Source organism: Tauraco erythrolophus, chromosome 26, assembly GCF_009769465.1.
Source record: "Tauraco erythrolophus isolate bTauEry1 chromosome 26, bTauEry1.pri, whole genome shotgun sequence".
Classification (NCBI taxonomy): domain Eukaryota; kingdom Metazoa; phylum Chordata; class Aves; order Musophagiformes; family Musophagidae; genus Tauraco; species Tauraco erythrolophus.
In genome coordinates this window covers 1,345,189-1,369,092 of record NC_141490.1, presented here as the reverse complement: position 1 = coordinate 1,369,092, position 23,904 = coordinate 1,345,189, and the positions used below count along the sequence as shown (strand labels likewise).

At 60.2% G+C, this 23,904-nt stretch overlaps 1 protein-coding gene across 1 annotated transcript in view; it reads left to right on the top strand.

Annotated features, from left to right (window-relative positions):
- Positions 1-328: 328 nt before the first annotated feature.
- Positions 329-23,904, top strand: part of TMPRSS5 (transmembrane serine protease 5) — a 58,957-nt gene continuing 35,381 nt past the window's right edge. Inside the window, exons 1-14 of the mRNA XM_086626784.1 lie at positions 329-374; positions 1,866-2,011; positions 2,381-2,420; positions 3,912-4,057; positions 4,427-4,466; positions 5,959-6,104; positions 6,474-6,513; positions 8,005-8,150; positions 8,520-8,559; positions 10,051-10,196; positions 10,566-10,605; positions 12,097-12,242; positions 12,612-12,651; positions 14,143-14,288. Of these exons, the coding sequence (XP_086482910.1) occupies positions 329-374; positions 1,866-2,011; positions 2,381-2,420; positions 3,912-4,057; positions 4,427-4,466; positions 5,959-6,104; positions 6,474-6,513; positions 8,005-8,150; positions 8,520-8,559; positions 10,051-10,196; positions 10,566-10,605; positions 12,097-12,242; positions 12,612-12,651; positions 14,143-14,288 (1,308 nt within the window). The remainder of the gene's footprint in view (positions 375-1,865; positions 2,012-2,380; positions 2,421-3,911; positions 4,058-4,426; positions 4,467-5,958; positions 6,105-6,473; positions 6,514-8,004; positions 8,151-8,519; positions 8,560-10,050; positions 10,197-10,565; positions 10,606-12,096; positions 12,243-12,611; positions 12,652-14,142; positions 14,289-23,904) is intronic.

The following is a 23,904-nucleotide window of genomic DNA, read 5'->3' as shown; positions in this document are numbered from 1 at the left end:
CGGGCTTGGCGCTGGGCGACCTCCCTGTAACCAGGGCTCGGTCTTTGCTTTTGCTGTTGTTGGCCTTTTGCCATCTTGCTCCTTTGGCTGCCCGGAGAGAGTGGCGACCCTGTAAGGAGGGTAAGCGCCACCGTCTCCGCACCCGAGGGGGAAACGGAGCTCTCTGGACCCCAAGCCCCCCCTGTAAGCAGGGGAGGGCCGTTTCCCTGTCCCCCTCCTCCGGCCCCGGCGGCTTTCTGCCCGCTGGCAGCCTGGCCAGCGTGACCCCCCGGAGTTGGGGTGTGTCACGGCATTTGCCCCTTGGCGTGTTGAGGCCTCTCTGGCCTCCATGCAGCCCCAGGGGCGGGTCTGCGGCTCCTTTCTCCGGCTCGCAGGTAGGGATGGCTCCCCAGACATTGGCTGAACAGAGCTCTCGATCTCTTCTGGAAAGTTCTGTGTGCGTGTCCCTGTCCCTGTCGGTGTGAGTGAGCGAGCGAGTGGGTGAGCTTGTCCTTTAGGCCCCTGTTAAAATCGCTGCAGTTTAGCTTAAGCTTCCCAGGAGGGAGAGAAGGGCTCTGTGCAGTGACAGGGGGGTCCCCTCTGAGACCGCGAGCGGAGGGGGAGTCCGGGCTTGCCCCTTCTCTGGAAGGACGGAGCGAAGCCGCTGAGCCGTAGTGCGCCCGTAGTGCGGGCAAGGCGACCCGCCTGTAGTCAGGGCCTGGGTCTCTGCCTGCGCGGCTGCCCGTCCTGCTGGCGACCTGCCAGCGTGACAGCCCTGTACTCGGGGCGTGTGTCACGAGCGGTGGAGCCCTCTGTGCCCAGGAGCAGCCCGAGCTCCCTGTAAGCAGGGCTGGGCAGGCTGCTTTAGCCAGCCGACAGGAACGAGCCCTCCCTCGCCCTCGAGAGGCTGCAGGTTGAGGAAGCGCTGTGCCGGGGGGCGCAGGCCCGCCTTTGGCGCTGCTTTTGGCTGTGGTGACCTCCCCGCGCTCGGGGTCGAGGTCGTTCCCTGGGCTCCCTCCCGAAGACGTGGTGTTGTGCTGCAGCCAGGACGGCCAGCCCGTAACTCGGGCGCAGGTCGGAGCCTCGGGCTCCGTGGAGCTTGTTGGGAGGGCCGAGCCGAGGCGGGCCGCCCTGTAAGCAGGGCTGTGCGTGCCCCCTGCGCTCGGCGGGAGGTGCTTGGAGGGACCCCCTGTAATCAGGCGGGTATCTCTGGCCCCGGCCTTTCAGAGGCGCGGGGCCAGGATGCGTGGGGCCGGGCGTGTGCCCTCTCGGGGCCGGGGCCCAGGCCCCCCGGCCTTTGCCGTGAAGCTCCACTGCCTGGCTGCTGAGCCTCGTTCCTGTGGCTGCGGGGGAAGGCCGAGCTCTGGGGCTCCCTGGGTGTCGACTCGCCTGTAGCCAGGGTCTGGGTCTGGGAGCCTTTGTGCTCTGCTGGCAGCCTGTGTGGGGTGACCGCCCCGTTAGCGGGATGCGGGTCAGGGTGCCCCTGAATCGGAGAGAAGGAGCCTCCGTGGGCCTTTGGGACCAGGGCTGCCCTGTAAGTCAGGGACCGGCCAGTGCCCTGGAGTCCCGGGCACTTTGCAGTCCAGGCAGCGGCTCGAGCCCCCTGTAAGCAGGGGCGCAGCCTCTTTGGCCGCTGCTTTGCATGCCCAGCTCGATTTGCCCAGGGTGCCCGCCTCCAAGCCCTGCTCCAGCACCGGCTGGAACTCTGCTGCGCGTCGCTTTGGTGAGACAAGCTGAGGGCAGGAGGGTTTTGTGGTGGCGGGGGCTCGGCGGGTGGGCGGGCGGTGCCTTGGGGAGCTGCCTCTGGGCTGTAGGGGGTCCCCGTCTCCTTCAGCCGGTTAGGACGTGCCGTTCTCGGGCCTAACTGTGTCCTCCTTCCTTGGCAGAAGCCGGCGGCGAAGAGCGAAGAGGCATCGTGTGGAACGGCGAGGCAAGAGCGAGCGAGAAGAGGAGCGGCGTCGGGCTGAAGAGGGGGCACGAGAAAGGCGCTCTGGGCAAAGGGACCTCCCTGGCGTCGCCAGGGCGCGGTCACGTAAGAGCATCGCGGGCACCGTTGGGGTGCCCTGGCGGGCTTGGCGCTGGGCGACCTCCCTGTAACCAGGGCTCGGTCTTTGCTTTTGCTGTTGTTGGCCTTTTGCCATCTTGCTCCTTTGGCTGCCCGGAGAGAGTGGCGACCCTGTAAGGAGGGTAAGCGCCACCGTCTCCGCACCCGAGGGGGAAACGGAGCTCTCTGGACCCCAAGCCCCCCCTGTAAGCAGGGGAGGGCCGTTTCCCTGTCCCCCTCCTCCGGCCCCGGCGGCTTTCTGCCCGCTGGCAGCCTGGCCAGCGTGACCCCCCGGAGTTGGGGTGTGTCACGGCATTTGCCCCTTGGCGTGTTGAGGCCTCTCTGGCCTCCATGCAGCCCCAGGGGCGGGTCTGCGGCTCCTTTCTCCGGCTCGCAGGTAGGGATGGCTCCCCAGACATTGGCTGAACAGAGCTCTCGATCTCTTCTGGAAAGTTCTGTGTGCGTGTCCCTGTCCCTGTCGGTGTGAGTGAGCGAGCGAGTGGGTGAGCTTGTCCTTTAGGCCCCTGTTAAAATCGCTGCAGTTTAGCTTAAGCTTCCCAGGAGGGAGAGAAGGGCTCTGTGCAGTGACAGGGGGGTCCCCTCTGAGACCGCGAGCGGAGGGGGAGTCCGGGCTTGCCCCTTCTCTGGAAGGACGGAGCGAAGCCGCTGAGCCGTAGTGCGCCCGTAGTGCGGGCAAGGCGACCCGCCTGTAGTCAGGGCCTGGGTCTCTGCCTGCGCGGCTGCCCGTCCTGCTGGCGACCTGCCAGCGTGACAGCCCTGTACTCGGGGCGTGTGTCACGAGCGGTGGAGCCCTCTGTGCCCAGGAGCAGCCCGAGCTCCCTGTAAGCAGGGCTGGGCAGGCTGCTTTAGCCAGCCGACAGGAACGAGCCCTCCCTCGCCCTCGAGAGGCTGCAGGTTGAGGAAGCGCTGTGCCGGGGGGCGCAGGCCCGCCTTTGGCGCTGCTTTTGGCTGTGGTGACCTCCCCGCGCTCGGGGTCGAGGTCGTTCCCTGGGCTCCCTCCCGAAGACGTGGTGTTGTGCTGCAGCCAGGACGGCCAGCCCGTAACTCGGGCGCAGGTCGGAGCCTCGGGCTCCGTGGAGCTTGTTGGGAGGGCCGAGCCGAGGCGGGCCGCCCTGTAAGCAGGGCTGTGCGTGCCCCCTGCGCTCGGCGGGAGGTGCTTGGAGGGACCCCCTGTAATCAGGCGGGTATCTCTGGCCCCGGCCTTTCAGAGGCGCGGGGCCAGGATGCGTGGGGCCGGGCGTGTGCCCTCTCGGGGCCGGGGCCCAGGCCCCCCGGCCTTTGCCGTGAAGCTCCACTGCCTGGCTGCTGAGCCTCGTTCCTGTGGCTGCGGGGGAAGGCCGAGCTCTGGGGCTCCCTGGGTGTCGACTCGCCTGTAGCCAGGGTCTGGGTCTGGGAGCCTTTGTGCTCTGCTGGCAGCCTGTGTGGGGTGACCGCCCCGTTAGCGGGATGCGGGTCAGGGTGCCCCTGAATCGGAGAGAAGGAGCCTCCGTGGGCCTTTGGGACCAGGGCTGCCCTGTAAGTCAGGGACCGGCCAGTGCCCTGGAGTCCCGGGCACTTTGCAGTCCAGGCAGCGGCTCGAGCCCCCTGTAAGCAGGGGCGCAGCCTCTTTGGCCGCTGCTTTGCATGCCCAGCTCGATTTGCCCAGGGTGCCCGCCTCCAAGCCCTGCTCCAGCACCGGCTGGAACTCTGCTGCGCGTCGCTTTGGTGAGACAAGCTGAGGGCAGGAGGGTTTTGTGGTGGCGGGGGCTCGGCGGGTGGGCGGGCGGTGCCTTGGGGAGCTGCCTCTGGGCTGTAGGGGGTCCCCGTCTCCTTCAGCCGGTTAGGACGTGCCGTTCTCGGGCCTAACTGTGTCCTCCTTCCTTGGCAGAAGCCGGCGGCGAAGAGCGAAGAGGCATCGTGTGGAACGGCGAGGCAAGAGCGAGCGAGAAGAGGAGCGGCGTCGGGCTGAAGAGGGGGCACGAGAAAGGCGCTCTGGGCAAAGGGACCTCCCTGGCGTCGCCAGGGCGCGGTCACGTAAGAGCATCGCGGGCACCGTTGGGGTGCCCTGGCGGGCTTGGCGCTGGGCGACCTCCCTGTAACCAGGGCTCGGTCTTTGCTTTTGCTGTTGTTGGCCTTTTGCCATCTTGCTCCTTTGGCTGCCCGGAGAGAGTGGCGACCCTGTAAGGAGGGTAAGCGCCACCGTCTCCGCACCCGAGGGGGAAACGGAGCTCTCTGGACCCCAAGCCCCCCCTGTAAGCAGGGGAGGGCCGTTTCCCTGTCCCCCTCCTCCGGCCCCGGCGGCTTTCTGCCCGCTGGCAGCCTGGCCAGCGTGACCCCCCGGAGTTGGGGTGTGTCACGGCATTTGCCCCTTGGCGTGTTGAGGCCTCTCTGGCCTCCATGCAGCCCCAGGGGCGGGTCTGCGGCTCCTTTCTCCGGCTCGCAGGTAGGGATGGCTCCCCAGACATTGGCTGAACAGAGCTCTCGATCTCTTCTGGAAAGTTCTGTGTGCGTGTCCCTGTCCCTGTCGGTGTGAGTGAGCGAGCGAGTGGGTGAGCTTGTCCTTTAGGCCCCTGTTAAAATCGCTGCAGTTTAGCTTAAGCTTCCCAGGAGGGAGAGAAGGGCTCTGTGCAGTGACAGGGGGGTCCCCTCTGAGACCGCGAGCGGAGGGGGAGTCCGGGCTTGCCCCTTCTCTGGAAGGACGGAGCGAAGCCGCTGAGCCGTAGTGCGCCCGTAGTGCGGGCAAGGCGACCCGCCTGTAGTCAGGGGCCTGGGTCTCTGCCTGCGCGGCTGCCCGTCCTGCTGGCGACCTGCCAGCGTGACAGCCCTGTACTCGGGGCGTGTGTCACGAGCGGTGGAGCCCTCTGTGCCCAGGAGCAGCCCGAGCTCCCTGTAAGCAGGGCTGGGCAGGCTGCTTTAGCCAGCCGACAGGAACGAGCCCTCCCTCGCCCTCGAGAGGCTGCAGGTTGAGGAAGCGCTGTGCCGGGGGGCGCAGGCCCGCCTTTGGCGCTGCTTTTGGCTGTGGTGACCTCCCCGCGCTCGGGGTCGAGGTCGTTCCCTGGGCTCCCTCCCGAAGACGTGGTGTTGTGCTGCAGCCAGGACGGCCAGCCCGTAACTCGGGCGCAGGTCGGAGCCTCGGGCTCCGTGGAGCTTGTTGGGAGGGCCGAGCCGAGGCGGGCCGCCCTGTAAGCAGGGCTGTGCGTGCCCCCTGCGCTCGGCGGGAGGTGCTTGGAGGGACCCCCTGTAATCAGGCGGGTATCTCTGGCCCCGGCCTTTCAGAGGCGCGGGGCCAGGATGCGTGGGGCCGGGCGTGTGCCCTCTCGGGGCCGGGGCCCAGGCCCCCCGGCCTTTGCCGTGAAGCTCCACTGCCTGGCTGCTGAGCCTCGTTCCTGTGGCTGCGGGGGAAGGCCGAGCTCTGGGGCTCCCTGGGTGTCGACTCGCCTGTAGCCAGGGTCTGGGTCTGGGAGCCTTTGTGCTCTGCTGGCAGCCTGTGTGGGGTGACCGCCCCGTTAGCGGGATGCGGGTCAGGGTGCCCCTGAATCGGAGAGAAGGAGCCTCCGTGGGCCTTTGGGACCAGGGCTGCCCTGTAAGTCAGGGACCGGCCAGTGCCCTGGAGTCCCGGGCACTTTGCAGTCCAGGCAGCGGCTCGAGCCCCCTGTAAGCAGGGGCGCAGCCTCTTTGGCCGCTGCTTTGCATGCCCAGCTCGATTTGCCCAGGGTGCCCGCCTCCAAGCCCTGCTCCAGCACCGGCTGGAACTCTGCTGCGCGTCGCTTTGGTGAGACAAGCTGAAGGCAGGAGGGTTTTGTGGTGGCGGGGGCTCGGCGGGTGGGCGGGCGGTGCCTTGGGGAGCTGCCTCTGGGCTGTAGGGGGTCCCCGTCTCCTTCAGCCGGTTAGGACGTGCCGTTCTCGGGCCTAACTGTGTCCTCCTTCCTTGGCAGAAGCCGGCGGCGAAGAGCGAAGAGGCATCGTGTGGAACGGCGAGGCAAGAGCGAGCGAGAAGAGGAGCGGCGTCGGGCTGAAGAGGGGGCACGAGAAAGGCGCTCTGGGCAAAGGGACCTCCCTGGCGTCGCCAGGGCGCGGTCACGTAAGAGCATCGCGGGCACCGTTGGGGTGCCCTGGCGGGCTTGGCGCTGGGCGACCTCCCTGTAACCAGGGCTCGGTCTTTGCTTTTGCTGTTGTTGGCCTTTTGCCATCTTGCTCCTTTGGCTGCCCGGAGAGAGTGGCGACCCTGTAAGGAGGGTAAGCGCCACCGTCTCCGCACCCGAGGGGGAAACGGAGCTCTCTGGACCCCAAGCCCCCCCTGTAAGCAGGGGAGGGCCGTTTCCCTGTCCCCCTCCTCCGGCCCCGGCGGCTTTCTGCCCGCTGGCAGCCTGGCCAGCGTGACCCCCCGGAGTTGGGGTGTGTCACGGCATTTGCCCCTTGGCGTGTTGAGGCCTCTCTGGCCTCCATGCAGCCCCAGGGGCGGGTCTGCGGCTCCTTTCTCCGGCTCGCAGGTAGGGATGGCTCCCCAGACATTGGCTGAACAGAGCTCTCGATCTCTTCTGGAAAGTTCTGTGTGCGTGTCCCTGTCCCTGTCGGTGTGAGTGAGCGAGCGAGTGGGTGAGCTTGTCCTTTAGGCCCCTGTTAAAATCGCTGCAGTTTAGCTTAAGCTTCCCAGGAGGGAGAGAAGGGCTCTGTGCAGTGACAGGGGGGTCCCCTCTGAGACCGCGAGCGGAGGGGGAGTCCGGGCTTGCCCCTTCTCTGGAAGGACGGAGCGAAGCCGCTGAGCCGTAGTGCGCCCGTAGTGCGGGCAAGGCGACCCGCCTGTAGTCAGGGCCTGGGTCTCTGCCTGCGCGGCTGCCCGTCCTGCTGGCGACCTGCCAGCGTGACAGCCCTGTACTCGGGGCGTGTGTCACGAGCGGTGGAGCCCTCTGTGCCCAGGAGCAGCCCGAGCTCCCTGTAAGCAGGGCTGGGCAGGCTGCTTTAGCCAGCCGACAGGAACGAGCCCTCCCTCGCCCTCGAGAGGCTGCAGGTTGAGGAAGCGCTGTGCCGGGGGGCGCAGGCCCGCCTTTGGCGCTGCTTTTGGCTGTGGTGACCTCCCCGCGCTCGGGGTCGAGGTCGTTCCCTGGGCTCCCTCCCGAAGACGTGGTGTTGTGCTGCAGCCAGGACGGCCAGCCCGTAACTCGGGCGCAGGTCGGAGCCTCGGGCTCCGTGGAGCTTGTTGGGAGGGCCGAGCCGAGGCGGGCCGCCCTGTAAGCAGGGCTGTGCGTGCCCCCTGCGCTCGGCGGGAGGTGCTTGGAGGGACCCCCTGTAATCAGGCGGGTATCTCTGGCCCCGGCCTTTCAGAGGCGCGGGGCCAGGATGCGTGGGGCCGGGCGTGTGCCCTCTCGGGGCCGGGGCCCAGGCCCCCCGGCCTTTGCCGTGAAGCTCCACTGCCTGGCTGCTGAGCCTCGTTCCTGTGGCTGCGGGGGAAGGCCGAGCTCTGGGGCTCCCTGGGTGTCGACTCGCCTGTAGCCAGGGTCTGGGTCTGGGAGCCTTTGTGCTCTGCTGGCAGCCTGTGTGGGGTGACCGCCCCGTTAGCGGGATGCGGGTCAGGGTGCCCCTGAATCGGAGAGAAGGAGCCTCCGTGGGCCTTTGGGACCAGGGCTGCCCTGTAAGTCAGGGACCGGCCAGTGCCCTGGAGTCCCGGGCACTTTGCAGTCCAGGCAGCGGCTCGAGCCCCCTGTAAGCAGGGGCGCAGCCTCTTTGGCCGCTGCTTTGCATGCCCAGCTCGATTTGCCCAGGGTGCCCGCCTCCAAGCCCTGCTCCAGCACCGGCTGGAACTCTGCTGCGCGTCGCTTTGGTGAGACAAGCTGAGGGCAGGAGGGTTTTGTGGTGGCGGGGGCTCGGCGGGTGGGCGGGCGGTGCCTTGGGGAGCTGCCTCTGGGCTGTAGGGGGTCCCCGTCTCCTTCAGCCGGTTAGGACGTGCCGTTCTCGGGCCTAACTGTGTCCTCCTTCCTTGGCAGAAGCCGGCGGCGAAGAGCGAAGAGGCATCGTGTGGAACGGCGAGGCAAGAGCGAGCGAGAAGAGGAGCGGCGTCGGGCTGAAGAGGGGGCACGAGAAAGGCGCTCTGGGCAAAGGGACCTCCCTGGCGTCGCCAGGGCGCGGTCACGTAAGAGCATCGCGGGCACCGTTGGGGTGCCCTGGCGGGCTTGGCGCTGGGCGACCTCCCTGTAACCAGGGCTCGGTCTTTGCTTTTGCTGTTGTTGGCCTTTTGCCATCTTGCTCCTTTGGCTGCCCGGAGAGAGTGGCGACCCTGTAAGGAGGGTAAGCGCCACCGTCTCCGCACCCGAGGGGGAAACGGAGCTCTCTGGACCCCAAGCCCCCCCTGTAAGCAGGGGAGGGCCGTTTCCCTGTCCCCCTCCTCCGGCCCCGGCGGCTTTCTGCCCGCTGGCAGCCTGGCCAGCGTGACCCCCCGGAGTTGGGGTGTGTCACGGCATTTGCCCCTTGGCGTGTTGAGGCCTCTCTGGCCTCCATGCAGCCCCAGGGGCGGGTCTGCGGCTCCTTTCTCCGGCTCGCAGGTAGGGATGGCTCCCCAGACATTGGCTGAACAGAGCTCTCGATCTCTTCTGGAAAGTTCTGTGTGCGTGTCCCTGTCCCTGTCGGTGTGAGTGAGCGAGCGAGTGGGTGAGCTTGTCCTTTAGGCCCCTGTTAAAATCGCTGCAGTTTAGCTTAAGCTTCCCAGGAGGGAGAGAAGGGCTCTGTGCAGTGACAGGGGGGTCCCCTCTGAGACCGCGAGCGGAGGGGGAGTCCGGGCTTGCCCCTTCTCTGGAAGGACGGAGCGAAGCCGCTGAGCCGTAGTGCGCCCGTAGTGCGGGCAAGGCGACCCGCCTGTAGTCAGGGCCTGGGTCTCTGCCTGCGCGGCTGCCCGTCCTGCTGGCGACCTGCCAGCGTGACAGCCCTGTACTCGGGGCGTGTGTCACGAGCGGTGGAGCCCTCTGTGCCCAGGAGCAGCCCGAGCTCCCTGTAAGCAGGGCTGGGCAGGCTGCTTTAGCCAGCCGACAGGAACGAGCCCTCCCTCGCCCTCGAGAGGCTGCAGGTTGAGGAAGCGCTGTGCCGGGGGGCGCAGGCCCGCCTTTGGCGCTGCTTTTGGCTGTGGTGACCTCCCCGCGCTCGGGGTCGAGGTCGTTCCCTGGGCTCCCTCCCGAAGACGTGGTGTTGTGCTGCAGCCAGGACGGCCAGCCCGTAACTCGGGCGCAGGTCGGAGCCTCGGGCTCCGTGGAGCTTGTTGGGAGGGCCGAGCCGAGGCGGGCCGCCCTGTAAGCAGGGCTGTGCGTGCCCCCTGCGCTCGGCGGGAGGTGCTTGGAGGGACCCCCTGTAATCAGGCGGGTATCTCTGGCCCCGGCCTTTCAGAGGCGCGGGGCCAGGATGCGTGGGGCCGGGCGTGTGCCCTCTCGGGGCCGGGGCCCAGGCCCCCCGGCCTTTGCCGTGAAGCTCCACTGCCTGGCTGCTGAGCCTCGTTCCTGTGGCTGCGGGGGAAGGCCGAGCTCTGGGGCTCCCTGGGTGTCGACTCGCCTGTAGCCAGGGTCTGGGTCTGGGAGCCTTTGTGCTCTGCTGGCAGCCTGTGTGGGGTGACCGCCCCGTTAGCGGGATGCGGGTCAGGGTGCCCCTGAATCGGAGAGAAGGAGCCTCCGTGGGCCTTTGGGACCAGGGCTGCCCTGTAAGTCAGGGACCGGCCAGTGCCCTGGAGTCCCGGGCACTTTGCAGTCCAGGCAGCGGCTCGAGCCCCCTGTAAGCAGGGGCGCAGCCTCTTTGGCCGCTGCTTTGCATGCCCAGCTCGATTTGCCCAGGGTGCCCGCCTCCAAGCCCTGCTCCAGCACCGGCTGGAACTCTGCTGCGCGTCGCTTTGGTGAGACAAGCTGAGGGCAGGAGGGTTTTGTGGTGGCGGGGGCTCGGCGGGTGGGCGGGCGGTGCCTTGGGGAGCTGCCTCTGGGCTGTAGGGGGTCCCCGTCTCCTTCAGCCGGTTAGGACGTGCCGTTCTCGGGCCTAACTGTGTCCTCCTTCCTTGGCAGAAGCCGGCGGCGAAGAGCGAAGAGGCATCGTGTGGAACGGCGAGGCAAGAGCGAGCGAGAAGAGGAGCGGCGTCGGGCTGAAGAGGGGGCACGAGAAAGGCGCTCTGGGCAAAGGGACCTCCCTGGCGTCGCCAGGGCGCGGTCACGTAAGAGCATCGCGGGCACCGTTGGGGTGCCCTGGCGGGCTTGGCGCTGGGCGACCTCCCTGTAACCAGGGCTCGGTCTTTGCTTTTGCTGTTGTTGGCCTTTTGCCATCTTGCTCCTTTGGCTGCCCGGAGAGAGTGGCGACCCTGTAAGGAGGGTAAGCGCCACCGTCTCCGCACCCGAGGGGGAAACGGAGCTCTCTGGACCCCAAGCCCCCCCTGTAAGCAGGGGAGGGCCGTTTCCCTGTCCCCCTCCTCCGGCCCCGGCGGCTTTCTGCCCGCTGGCAGCCTGGCCAGCGTGACCCCCCGGAGTTGGGGTGTGTCACGGCATTTGCCCCTTGGCGTGTTGAGGCCTCTCTGGCCTCCATGCAGCCCCAGGGGCGGGTCTGCGGCTCCTTTCTCCGGCTCGCAGGTAGGGATGGCTCCCCAGACATTGGCTGAACAGAGCTCTCGATCTCTTCTGGAAAGTTCTGTGTGCGTGTCCCTGTCCCTGTCGGTGTGAGTGAGCGAGCGAGTGGGTGAGCTTGTCCTTTAGGCCCCTGTTAAAATCGCTGCAGTTTAGCTTAAGCTTCCCAGGAGGGAGAGAAGGGCTCTGTGCAGTGACAGGGGGGTCCCCTCTGAGACCGCGAGCGGAGGGGGAGTCCGGGCTTGCCCCTTCTCTGGAAGGACGGAGCGAAGCCGCTGAGCCGTAGTGCGCCCGTAGTGCGGGCAAGGCGACCCGCCTGTAGTCAGGGCCTGGGTCTCTGCCTGCGCGGCTGCCCGTCCTGCTGGCGACCTGCCAGCGTGACAGCCCTGTACTCGGGGCGTGTGTCACGAGCGGTGGAGCCCTCTGTGCCCAGGAGCAGCCCGAGCTCCCTGTAAGCAGGGCTGGGCAGGCTGCTTTAGCCAGCCGACAGGAACGAGCCCTCCCTCGCCCTCGAGAGGCTGCAGGTTGAGGAAGCGCTGTGCCGGGGGGCGCAGGCCCGCCTTTGGCGCTGCTTTTGGCTGTGGTGACCTCCCCGCGCTCGGGGTCGAGGTCGTTCCCTGGGCTCCCTCCCGAAGACGTGGTGTTGTGCTGCAGCCAGGACGGCCAGCCCGTAACTCGGGCGCAGGTCGGAGCCTCGGGCTCCGTGGAGCTTGTTGGGAGGGCCGAGCCGAGGCGGGCCGCCCTGTAAGCAGGGCTGTGCGTGCCCCCTGCGCTCGGCGGGAGGTGCTTGGAGGGACCCCCTGTAATCAGGCGGGTATCTCTGGCCCCGGCCTTTCAGAGGCGCGGGGCCAGGATGCGTGGGGCCGGGCGTGTGCCCTCTCGGGGCCGGGGCCCAGGCCCCCCGGCCTTTGCCGTGAAGCTCCACTGCCTGGCTGCTGAGCCTCGTTCCTGTGGCTGCGGGGGAAGGCCGAGCTCTGGGGCTCCCTGGGTGTCGACTCGCCTGTAGCCAGGGTCTGGGTCTGGGAGCCTTTGTGCTCTGCTGGCAGCCTGTGTGGGGTGACCGCCCCGTTAGCGGGATGCGGGTCAGGGTGCCCCTGAATCGGAGAGAAGGAGCCTCCGTGGGCCTTTGGGACCAGGGCTGCCCTGTAAGTCAGGGACCGGCCAGTGCCCTGGAGTCCCGGGCACTTTGCAGTCCAGGCAGCGGCTCGAGCCCCCTGTAAGCAGGGGCGCAGCCTCTTTGGCCGCTGCTTTGCATGCCCAGCTCGATTTGCCCAGGGTGCCCGCCTCCAAGCCCTGCTCCAGCACCGGCTGGAACTCTGCTGCGCGTCGCTTTGGTGAGACAAGCTGAGGGCAGGAGGGTTTTGTGGTGGCGGGGGCTCGGCGGGTGGGCGGGCGGTGCCTTGGGGAGCTGCCTCTGGGCTGTAGGGGGTCCCCGTCTCCTTCAGCCGGTTAGGACGTGCCGTTCTCGGGCCTAACTGTGTCCTCCTTCCTTGGCAGAAGCCGGCGGCGAAGAGCGAAGAGGCATCGTGTGGAACGGCGAGGCAAGAGCGAGCGAGAAGAGGAGCGGCGTCGGGCTGAAGAGGGGGCACGAGAAAGGCGCTCTGGGCAAAGGGACCTCCCTGGCGTCGCCAGGGCGCGGTCACGTAAGAGCATCGCGGGCACCGTTGGGGTGCCCTGGCGGGCTTGGCGCTGGGCGACCTCCCTGTAACCAGGGCTCGGTCTTTGCTTTTGCTGTTGTTGGCCTTTTGCCATCTTGCTCCTTTGGCTGCCCGGAGAGAGTGGCGACCCTGTAAGGAGGGTAAGCGCCACCGTCTCCGCACCCGAGGGGGAAACGGAGCTCTCTGGACCCCAAGCCCCCCCTGTAAGCAGGGGAGGGCCGTTTCCCTGTCCCCCTCCTCCGGCCCCGGCGGCTTTCTGCCCGCTGGCAGCCTGGCCAGCGTGACCCCCCGGAGTTGGGGTGTGTCACGGCATTTGCCCCTTGGCGTGTTGAGGCCTCTCTGGCCTCCATGCAGCCCCAGGGGCGGGTCTGCGGCTCCTTTCTCCGGCTCGCAGGTAGGGATGGCTCCCCAGACATTGGCTGAACAGAGCTCTCGATCTCTTCTGGAAAGTTCTGTGTGCGTGTCCCTGTCCCTGTCGGTGTGAGTGAGCGAGCGAGTGGGTGAGCTTGTCCTTTAGGCCCCTGTTAAAATCGCTGCAGTTTAGCTTAAGCTTCCCAGGAGGGAGAGAAGGGCTCTGTGCAGTGACAGGGGGGTCCCCTCTGAGACCGCGAGCGGAGGGGGAGTCCGGGCTTGCCCCTTCTCTGGAAGGACGGAGCGAAGCCGCTGAGCCGTAGTGCGCCCGTAGTGCGGGCAAGGCGACCCGCCTGTAGTCAGGGCCTGGGTCTCTGCCTGCGCGGCTGCCCGTCCTGCTGGCGACCTGCCAGCGTGACAGCCCTGTACTCGGGGCGTGTGTCACGAGCGGTGGAGCCCTCTGTGCCCAGGAGCAGCCCGAGCTCCCTGTAAGCAGGGCTGGGCAGGCTGCTTTAGCCAGCCGACAGGAACGAGCCCTCCCTCGCCCTCGAGAGGCTGCAGGTTGAGGAAGCGCTGTGCCGGGGGGCGCAGGCCCGCCTTTGGCGCTGCTTTTGGCTGTGGTGACCTCCCCGCGCTCGGGGTCGAGGTCGTTCCCTGGGCTCCCTCCCGAAGACGTGGTGTTGTGCTGCAGCCAGGACGGCCAGCCCGTAACTCGGGCGCAGGTCGGAGCCTCGGGCTCCGTGGAGCTTGTTGGGAGGGCCGAGCCGAGGCGGGCCGCCCTGTAAGCAGGGCTGTGCGTGCCCCCTGCGCTCGGCGGGAGGTGCTTGGAGGGACCCCCTGTAATCAGGCGGGTATCTCTGGCCCCGGCCTTTCAGAGGCGCGGGGCCAGGATGCGTGGGGCCGGGCGTGTGCCCTCTCGGGGCCGGGGCCCAGGCCCCCCGGCCTTTGCCGTGAAGCTCCACTGCCTGGCTGCTGAGCCTCGTTCCTGTGGCTGCGGGGGAAGGCCGAGCTCTGGGGCTCCCTGGGTGTCGACTCGCCTGTAGCCAGGGTCTGGGTCTGGGAGCCTTTGTGCTCTGCTGGCAGCCTGTGTGGGGTGACCGCCCCGTTAGCGGGATGCGGGTCAGGGTGCCCCTGAATCGGAGAGAAGGAGCCTCCGTGGGCCTTTGGGACCAGGGCTGCCCTGTAAGTCAGGGACCGGCCAGTGCCCTGGAGTCCCGGGCACTTTGCAGTCCAGGCAGCGGCTCGAGCCCCCTGTAAGCAGGGGCGCAGCCTCTTTGGCCGCTGCTTTGCATGCCCAGCTCGATTTGCCCAGGGTGCCCGCCTCCAAGCCCTGCTCCAGCACCGGCTGGAACTCTGCTGCGCGTCGCTTTGGTGAGACAAGCTGAGGGCAGGAGGGTTTTGTGGTGGCGGGGGCTCGGCGGGTGGGCGGGCGGTGCCTTGGGGAGCTGCCTCTGGGCTGTAGGGGGTCCCCGTCTCCTTCAGCCGGTTAGGACGTGCCGTTCTCGGGCCTAACTGTGTCCTCCTTCCTTGGCAGAAGCCGGCGGCGAAGAGCGAAGAGGCATCGTGTGGAACGGCGAGGCAAGAGCGAGCGAGAAGAGGAGCGGCGTCGGGCTGAAGAGGGGGCACGAGAAAGGCGCTCTGGGCAAAGGGACCTCCCTGGCGTCGCCAGGGCGCGGTCACGTAAGAGCATCGCGGGCACCGTTGGGGTGCCCTGGCGGGCTTGGCGCTGGGCGACCTCCCTGTAACCAGGGCTCGGTCTTTGCTTTTGCTGTTGTTGGCCTTTTGCCATCTTGCTCCTTTGGCTGCCCGGAGAGAGTGGCGACCCTGTAAGGAGGGTAAGCGCCACCGTCTCCGCACCCGAGGGGGAAACGGAGCTCTCTGGACCCCAAGCCCCCCCTGTAAGCAGGGGAGGGCCGTTTCCCTGTCCCCCTCCTCCGGCCCCGGCGGCTTTCTGCCCGCTGGCAGCCTGGCCAGCGTGACCCCCCGGAGTTGGGGTGTGTCACGGCATTTGCCCCTTGGCGTGTTGAGGCCTCTCTGGCCTCCATGCAGCCCCAGGGGCGGGTCTGCGGCTCCTTTCTCCGGCTCGCAGGTAGGGATGGCTCCCCAGACATTGGCTGAACAGAGCTCTCGATCTCTTCTGGAAAGTTCTGTGTGCGTGTCCCTGTCCCTGTCGGTGTGAGTGAGCGAGCGAGTGGGTGAGCTTGTCCTTTAGGCCCCTGTTAAAATCGCTGCAGTTTAGCTTAAGCTTCCCAGGAGGGAGAGAAGGGCTCTGTGCAGTGACAGGGGGGTCCCCTCTGAGACCGCGAGCGGAGGGGGAGTCCGGGCTTGCCCCTTCTCTGGAAGGACGGAGCGAAGCCGCTGAGCCGTAGTGCGCCCGTAGTGCGGGCAAGGCGACCCGCCTGTAGTCAGGGCCTGGGTCTCTGCCTGCGCGGCTGCCCGTCCTGCTGGCGACCTGCCAGCGTGACAGCCCTGTACTCGGGGCGTGTGTCACGAGCGGTGGAGCCCTCTGTGCCCAGGAGCAGCCCGAGCTCCCTGTAAGCAGGGCTGGGCAGGCTGCTTTAGCCAGCCGACAGGAACGAGCCCTCCCTCGCCCTCGAGAGGCTGCAGGTTGAGGAAGCGCTGTGCCGGGGGGCGCAGGCCCGCCTTTGGCGCTGCTTTTGGCTGTGGTGACCTCCCCGCGCTCGGGGTCGAGGTCGTTCCCTGGGCTCCCTCCCGAAGACGTGGTGTTGTGCTGCAGCCAGGACGGCCAGCCCGTAACTCGGGCGCAGGTCGGAGCCTCGGGCTCCGTGGAGCTTGTTGGGAGGGCCGAGCCGAGGCGGGCCGCCCTGTAAGCAGGGCTGTGCGTGCCCCCTGCGCTCGGCGGGAGGTGCTTGGAGGGACCCCCTGTAATCAGGCGGGTATCTCTGGCCCCGGCCTTTCAGAGGCGCGGGGCCAGGATGCGTGGGGCCGGGCGTGTGCCCTCTCGGGGCCGGGGCCCAGGCCCCCCGGCCTTTGCCGTGAAGCTCCACTGCCTGGCTGCTGAGCCTCGTTCCTGTGGCTGCGGGGGAAGGCCGAGCTCTGGGGCTCCCTGGGTGTCGACTCGCCTGTAGCCAGGGTCTGGGTCTGGGAGCCTTTGTGCTCTGCTGGCAGCCTGTGTGGGGTGACCGCCCCGTTAGCGGGATGCGGGTCAGGGTGCCCCTGAATCGGAGAGAAGGAGCCTCCGTGGGCCTTTGGGACCAGGGCTGCCCTGTAAGTCAGGGACCGGCCAGTGCCCTGGAGTCCCGGGCACTTTGCAGTCCAGGCAGCGGCTCGAGCCCCCTGTAAGCAGGGGCGCAGCCTCTTTGGCCGCTGCTTTGCATGCCCAGCTCGATTTGCCCAGGGTGCCCGCCTCCAAGCCCTGCTCCAGCACCGGCTGGAACTCTGCTGCGCGTCGCTTTGGTGAGACAAGCTGAGGGCAGGAGGGTTTTGTGGTGGCGGGGGCTCGGCGGGTGGGCGGGCGGTGCCTTGGGGAGCTGCCTCTGGGCTGTAGGTTTCACCACCTTCTTTAGGTGAAGGAAGATTTGGTGCTTGTCAGGCCTAACTGTGTCCTCCTTCCTTGGCAGCTGCTGACGGAGGAGAAAGCAGAGGCATTGTGCAGGCAGGAGTGAGTTGGAAGAGCAGCCCCTGAGAGGGAGCCATGTTAGGAAGTGCTTGGCAGGTAGGGGCACATCCCTGTCTTCCTGTTGCTGTTGGCTGGGCTGATCTCCCCACGGCTGTGGTGAAGCTCGCTCCCTGGGCTCCTCAAGATGTTATGTTTTGCATCTCGTTTCTCAAAGAAGCTTTTCTGGAGGTTTATTTCTTTTTTATAAAGCAATATCTTCTCCTTTTCTTTTCTTGTCACCTTTGTATTCTATTTAATCAATAAAGTATTCTGTTCCGCTCTGTTTCAGTTCTAGTTTCTCTTGTGCGCGTTTTTGCTTTTACTTATGCTGTGAACAATTTTGTGAACTCTGGTCTTTGTTTGTTCTGGGCGTTTGCAAGGGTAATCCTTTGGAAAGAGGTGGCAGTTTCCATAGAGGAGTGTCGTATTAGCTGTAATTGTTGTGGCTAGGTTCGAGTTTCATAGCTTGTGTGGGAATAGATTTTTGGTTTTATGTTGCCAATAGCATTGATGATATGGGGATGTTTTATTTATTCCTGAGCAGTGCTTACACCCCATCAAGGCGTTTTCTGCTCCTCAGACCATGCGCCAGCAAGTAGGCGAGTGCGGAGTGAGAAGTTGGGAGAGGACCCAGATGGGACAAACATCCAAAGGGCTTGTTCCATGCCATGTGCGTCACAGCAGTAAAAGCTGGGGAAAGATGAAGGGAAGGGTGGATGTTTGGAGTTACGGTGTTTTATTTTCTTGTGTAGCTGTTAAGCATGGTGTAGCTCTGTTTTCCTGGAGGTGGCCAAACACATGAGTGAAATCCATCTTTTTCTTTATTAAACTGTCTTTATCTCAACCAACGAGTTTTCTCACTCTTACCCTTTCGTTTCTCTCCCAGCGAGGGGGATTGAGTGAGCGAGCAGCTGTGTGATGTTTAGCTGTCTACTGGGGTTACCACAACAACGGTGCAGCCTTGGCGTAGGAGTAATTCATGTAGTCTGTATTTGGACTGAGTTGTGGCTGTCAGGGCGCTAGTTCAGGGCGAGCAGGCGCAAGCACGAGGTGTTAGGGTCAGAGGTCCAGTTACACATGTGTGCAATGGAACTGCTGTGCAGAGCAAATTGAGGCAGGGTTTTTCAAGGCAGCCGAGGCCCCAGCCCTCCCTGGCTGTCTCTGTCCTCCTGGTGCACTGTAGCATTTTTTTTGTCCTTGGTAGTAGCGGACGTTGTTTCTGAAATCTCTGTGCTAATTAGCTAGGACTGTAGATGTGTTTTGTTACCATTTTTATCATGACGGGTAAAAAAAGGGAAATGTTTGCCCTTGCTTTTCACCATCAGGGAAATATTATTTCTGGTAATATGAGTATAATCCGTATCTTTTCTTGAAAGCAGTTCTGTTTCCAGTTCATGCAGAATGGCATCTGAGATTCTTGGATGAGGTTACGTGTTGTGTTTCCTATCCACTGGAAACTTCTTTTATAACATTTAGTCTTGTGAATAGTGGAACATCTTATGCCTGAATTTCTGTGACTTTCTTTTCTGACTTCTAATAGTGCAGCTGCATTCATGCTACCACATTTATTCCAGTGAGAACTGGCAGCAGGGTTGTCTGTCTTCTGCTACTCTGTTCGTTTTCTCAAGTTCATCAACAAATGTGCTATCTTCTGTGTAGTTAGGAGTTTGTCAGTTTGACTTGAAATTGAGCTGCTGGGGCAGTATGCGTGTTGGGAAGGGGAAAAAAAAGTGGATTGCTAATTACTCTCTTAGTGTGAGTTGAGATTTCTTCTTTTATATCAAAGAATTCAAAGTCATCTCCCTAAAAACAGAGGGCTTGTGTCAGAGTGGTACTCTCATTTTACTCATGTGGAGGAGAAACAAGATACAGAAAAACCTGATAGCATTTGTAAAAGACAGCTCTCTTCCTGAGTGCAGGATTCTAGCTTGTCATTGGATTAAAAACCATACATATAAAAGGCTTGGAATTGTACTTCAAAATGAAGTTTTGACTTGATATTTCTGAGCCTCGTATCTCTGTGCCTAAAAAATGACACCAGCAGTTTTCATCTGCCTTTAACGTTGGTTTCATACCAATCATTACCAGTGCCTTGTAATTAGCTGCGTGTTCTGAATCTCTCTGCCCATCATCAAATAAATTGGATTGTTCCCATGATAAGTGTGAGCATTCTTGTGTTCTTATTTGCCTGAAGTCTCCGAGTTTGCCTTTCTTGATGCAAATGTTTGTTGGTAAGACCCTCACATATGAAGCAGCAATCATCAGAAACTTCCTGGGTATCACCATCTGAGCTGTAATTCTTGTTAAACTCGTTCAGGGATATTTTGTCTTTATGATTTTATAGAGGATGGAGAAAAGGGAAGTTATGTATGAAAACTCAGATTCCTAGACTATGTTTTTATCCGTACTGCAGATTTTTTTTTCAGTTCAAGTTCAGATGCCCTGCATGTATTTCTTCTAAGTATCCCCTGCACTTACCATTGAGACCAACCTGACCTGCCTGTGTCCTGATACTACAAGACAAGATGAGCAATGAGTAGCAGAAATGTCTCCTTCCCTGCATGTTTGTGCCTCAAGGTTGGGTTCTTGACTGTCTAATAAGGTTTGTGCTCTGAGAGAGCGTTTGCCTGTGACTGAGAGTTTACTGCTGACCTCTCCTGAGGGGTGTGCTAATGTCCAGCAATACCATTGAATTCCCCAAGTACCTTTTTTCTACTGGGTTGCTGATTTGGGGCACTTTTCTTTACTCAGCTTCATACTTTCGTAACAGCTATAGAAATACACTCTCTTTGAGAACATATTCTGTCTGTCAGGTTTGTCTGAAGCTGGTTAAGGGAGCCAGAGATTGCTGAAGTGAACTAAAACTCCATTTTGTGGATGGACTCGTGGACGGCCAGATCACATTTTCCTTGGCAACTGGAGAGAAAGAAAAAAACAAAAGGACGGAGCAAGCAATGGTAGGCCTTGAAACAAATAGAGTTAACATCTATCCAATGTTTTGTTATCCAGATCGGAGGGGTGAGCAAAGTAATATTTGATATGTTTCCAAGGGTGACATGAGAACTGATTTGTTCTTACAGAACCAAACGTAATGTTCACTGTCCCCATTTCCATCCTAAGTAAGCAGCATGGTCAAAGATGGCCTACTTGCACTCCTGGTTAGGCATACTTGGTGCTTGAATGTGGCACAGCAGCTTACGCCTCTCTTACGCAGTGCTTCCTGTGCCGTGTTAATTTCCAGGGCCTTTCTGGATTCCTTTTGAAGGACGGAATCGTGAGCACTTGAGAGAAGTCCTAGAATGATTTCTCCAGAGGTTGGGGGACAGATACATGCAACTTAGCCTTGAATGAGGAGTTGATTTAGCTTGTTCAAGATGACACGAATTCAGCTCGATCTGTTTCCAAAGAACTTAGCAGTGGAGTCCCTCTCATTTGATCTTGCTTTTAAGCTGATCTTCAGAGGATTTTGTTCCCTTAAATGGGAAAATAAGAAAAAAAAACCCGTCTTCAACTGTAATTTTTAATTATGCTTCTAATTAGGGGAAAAAACTGTCACAGAAATTATGCCTTTGAATTGTCACACAAAGAAAATGAAGTGCCAAGTTTGCGTTCCTGTTTTTACTGCCTGTGCGTTATGACTTGGATAGCTCTTACACATGGGGCATTTTGTCATGCTGATGTCGTCTGTGAAATGCAGAATACCCGTGCCTAGGATCTGCAGATGCTCTGAGTGAGGAAATTCAAAGCAGAGGATGCACAACCTGTGTCTTCTTTCCACCTGGCCTCTTCTGTTATTGAGGACGTACAGATACATGCAAAATAAGTACCTTTCATTTGAAGGACCTTTGTTAGTGGAAGAAAACCCCAATCTTAAATACAGCTTAGACTGTATTTTGGTTCTGCTTATAAGGCCGCTCTAGATAGAACCTTCTAAACGTCCCCTGCTTGGCCCCTCTTTCTGAAGCTTTGTGAAAACAAAAGGAACTAAGCCTCTTCGGACACTGAACTAAAGGGTTTCTCTTTGACGTCCTCAGTGCTGCTTTTTCACTGAAAGCGCTGCTGTAGAGAGCAAAGGTTGCTGGTGGCCCTCTGAGAAACCTCAGAGCAGGGTGATCACAGCTCTTCATTCTCCCTGCAGGATGTAGCCAGATTAACCTCCAGGTTGTCTTGTAAGCCCTCCTGCCATAAAAACGATTCTTGTTTCAATGAGGAAGAAGTATGTCCTACAGTAGATTTTTCTGTGTCCAGTTCTCTAGTTGGGACACAATTGAAATCATGTAGCTCATCATACAGCTTTAATTGCTGCAGTAGTTTAGACCTGTCAGTGTCAGCTACCCAGTACCTTCCCAGGCAAAGACAACGCATGTCCAGATCTAGGAAGAACCATTTTGCTACTTCAAAAATGTTCTGCAGAGAGAGGTGCAATTGTGTCTGGCACCAGCATGCCCTACCAGAGAACCCGTACGTGCTATAGGGGCTCTGGAAGCAGTAACGGTAGGCTGGGCATGCACTGCAGTAGTTCTTGGGTGTAGCACTCTAGAAACACTCCTCAAACCAAACCTGATATTGGGAAAGAACCGTTCCAAAAGTAGTATCTGCAACATAGGTCTGAGATCTTTTCTTTAAGACCTGAGGAGACCTGAAAGTTAGCCTTTTGCTTTAACTTTAATAGTAAATCAAAGACCTAGCAGGTAAGACAGTCTGGGTCTCTTCCTGGAGTCTACAGAGCTTTTCACCCTTGCATCTCCATCCATGCTTTGAAGAACGAGTAACAGGTTGCTGGGTGCCAATGGACCCTTTACGCAAACCTCAAAGTGACAGGGCTGTTGGGCACGATTCCAAGGAAAAGCTTCCAGAGTGGCAGGTAACATGACAAGGTGCTGGGTTTGACTATTGCTGGGTAGGGCTGCTGAGAAAGTCTTGCCCTCACAGTAATCGGTCTTTGCATCTGAAAAACACTGTAGCTTGAAGCTGCAGCCTGTGCTTGTTTTCAGGGCACGCAGAAAAGGGTTACAGGCCTGGGATGCTCATCCCCAACATGCCGTTTGTTTCTCCACTGGGAATCTCTGCAAAGTTCAGTAAGAGACTGGCCTCTGTTTGCAGAGCTCAGCTGCTGTGATGAGCCCAAGCTTCCACCCCTTAGGAGACTCTCATTCCTCACAAATAAAAGCTAGTAAAGGTCAATGCTGCATGCCAGATTAGCCAGGCTGGAGCTTCCAGGATTTTTCCCAAGAGTCAGGAGTTGACTCTGGGTTTCCCACATTTGAGGCCAACATCCCAGAGACCAGGCTTTTCTTTTATTCTCTCTCTTAAATTTTGTTGAAACTGTAAAAACCAGTATGGTTAGGAAAAAACCTCTTAAGAACGTTCCAGCTATTTCCATTTACTGATTCCTCCCCTCTGTTACTGGCAAAGGGTTGTTTCATGTGTTAGTAAATCAGTTTTAATAGGCAAATTGGTGCTTAGAGATTATCTGCACACTTTTTTTCCTTTTATTTTACAGTCATTTTAGGCTTAACCATTGAGTCTGCGGAATGTATCACTGCTGCAATCAGAATACTTACGTTATTAAAAAAAGAGAGGGATTTAACTGCTAATTGCACAGAGATATTCTGCAGTGTGCATCTCACATGTAATTTAGATTAAATCAGCAGATAAAGATGAACCAGCAAACAAGAAAACTCTGTCTTTAGAAGCTGGCTGCAAAGCTGTGAGCAGTCAGTACTGACCGGAAAAACGTTAACCTGGCTCAAAAGTTTAGACAAGCCTCCAGAAATTCCATATGAGGGAGAGTGCTGTTCCTTGCTGCTTTGGACATGTCTTTCCAGGCTTGACAATTTCTTGTTGCAGCCAATTTTATTTCTCCATGGTGTTAGCATTGTTGTTTTCAACTGGGAATGGTGGAACGGGTGCCAGGAAAAACTGCTCTTCCTTTGAACTCCATGGGTTTGGCTGTCTTCAGGTCGAAGCTCTTGGGCTGTTAGTGAAGGTTGGGGATATTTACCTGCTGCAGGATGTTCCTAGGTGTACTGCTGGGTACCACAAGAAGTCATCTTCTGCCAATCCTTGAACAAAAACTCTTCCCTCGATCAACCGTTTACAGCAGAGGACCAGCCACCTTCCAGCTGCGTTAGGTGATAGAGATATCCATGCTAGAGAGCTCTTTGGTGGGTGATTTCATACCATTCGTTATCAAAAAGTCAGTGCTTCTGACTAGACACAGGAGATCTGAGCCCATTTGAGAGTCAGTTCTCAGCTCTGACGCTAACATCACATGTGGTCTTGGACAAATCAGTGTCTCTTCAAGCTTTGAGTTCCCCATGTTAAAATAAGACAGTGACAATAATGTTTCTGCCCTTCGCTGTAGCCCAAGCCTCCAGAGACCTGGGCAGGAATAATCCTACTGGGAGTGAATCAGTGCTCAGGCGCAGCAGAAGGGTTGGTGCTTTAGACTCCAGGCTCTCCAGGAAATGGGGATGTTTTCCATCACGTGTCTGTACAGTACCCTGTAAAGTAAGGCTTCAGGCTCAGCTGGAACCCCGGGTACTGCTGTCATAGAATCATAGAATCATAGAATGATTAGGGCTGGAAGGGACCTTCAAAGATCATCTAGTCCAACCCCCCTGCAAGGAACAGGGATATCTCCAACTAGATCAGGACTGTCATGTGGCAGTCTAAGTAATGCAGAAAACATCGGCCTTTGTAAAGAACTCATCTTCCGCGCACAAGGGAAGCTGCTACCTTTATTTTAATCCTGTTCCTCTATTAAAACTTCTTTGGTGCTCGGCTTGTAGTACAGTGCATCGGCACAAGCAGAGTTCCTGTCTGGCTGCTGGGGTGTACTAAGAGAAGCGGAAGATTCTGTCAAGTAAGTTTGCAGCACCCAGGATATTGCCAAGTATTTCTCCCTCTCTGTACCGTCTTGGGCTGCCTGTCCAGTTTGCTTATTTTAAAAAACCAAGTTGTGCTCTGCGTCTCAACTACAGAATTGCCTGATTTAGCTCTTCTTTGGTACCAGGTCAGTACAAGATACTCTCTCCTCTGCATCCCAAAAGGTGCAGGTATTGTTTTCCTTGTTGGCATTAATAGTAACTTTTGAAGTCACTTTTGAAGGCAGAAAAGAAGAACAGAAAGACAGGCAAATAAGCAGGGTGAATGTTGCCCTGCCTTAACCTGGAGCTCATGGAAAAGGAGCTGCAAGGGCTGAAGCTCCCATAGCTTCCCTGATAAAGCTGCCGTGGGGCATTGTCAGTCCTACTGTCCTACAGCTGGAGCAGTACTGCACATTACAGGCGTCAGGAGACCTGTCACTGTTCCCTGAGTGATGCTGGGTAGTAAATGTGAGCTGCAAGCATTCAGCCCTGTTAGATGCAGGGTCAAGTAGTCCCTAGGCGCCAGCATCGGGTATCAGAGCTGGTTTTGGAGACAGTGGTCCTAGCCCTTATTGCTTCAGCTGCTTCTTGGTTTGGTAAGGGGCTATCATGCCACCTTCATGAATTGCTGTGGAGGAAGGAGCCTGCGTTAAGCCATGATTTGGGTCAAGCAGGTTTGATGCCTTGCTCTGACACAGGCTTGTTCTGTGTTCTCTGCCCTGTCACTTAGTCCCTCTCTACATTGCTTCTGCATCGGTGAAGGAACAACCACCATCTTTTGTTCCTGCCATAAATGAGTGGTGTG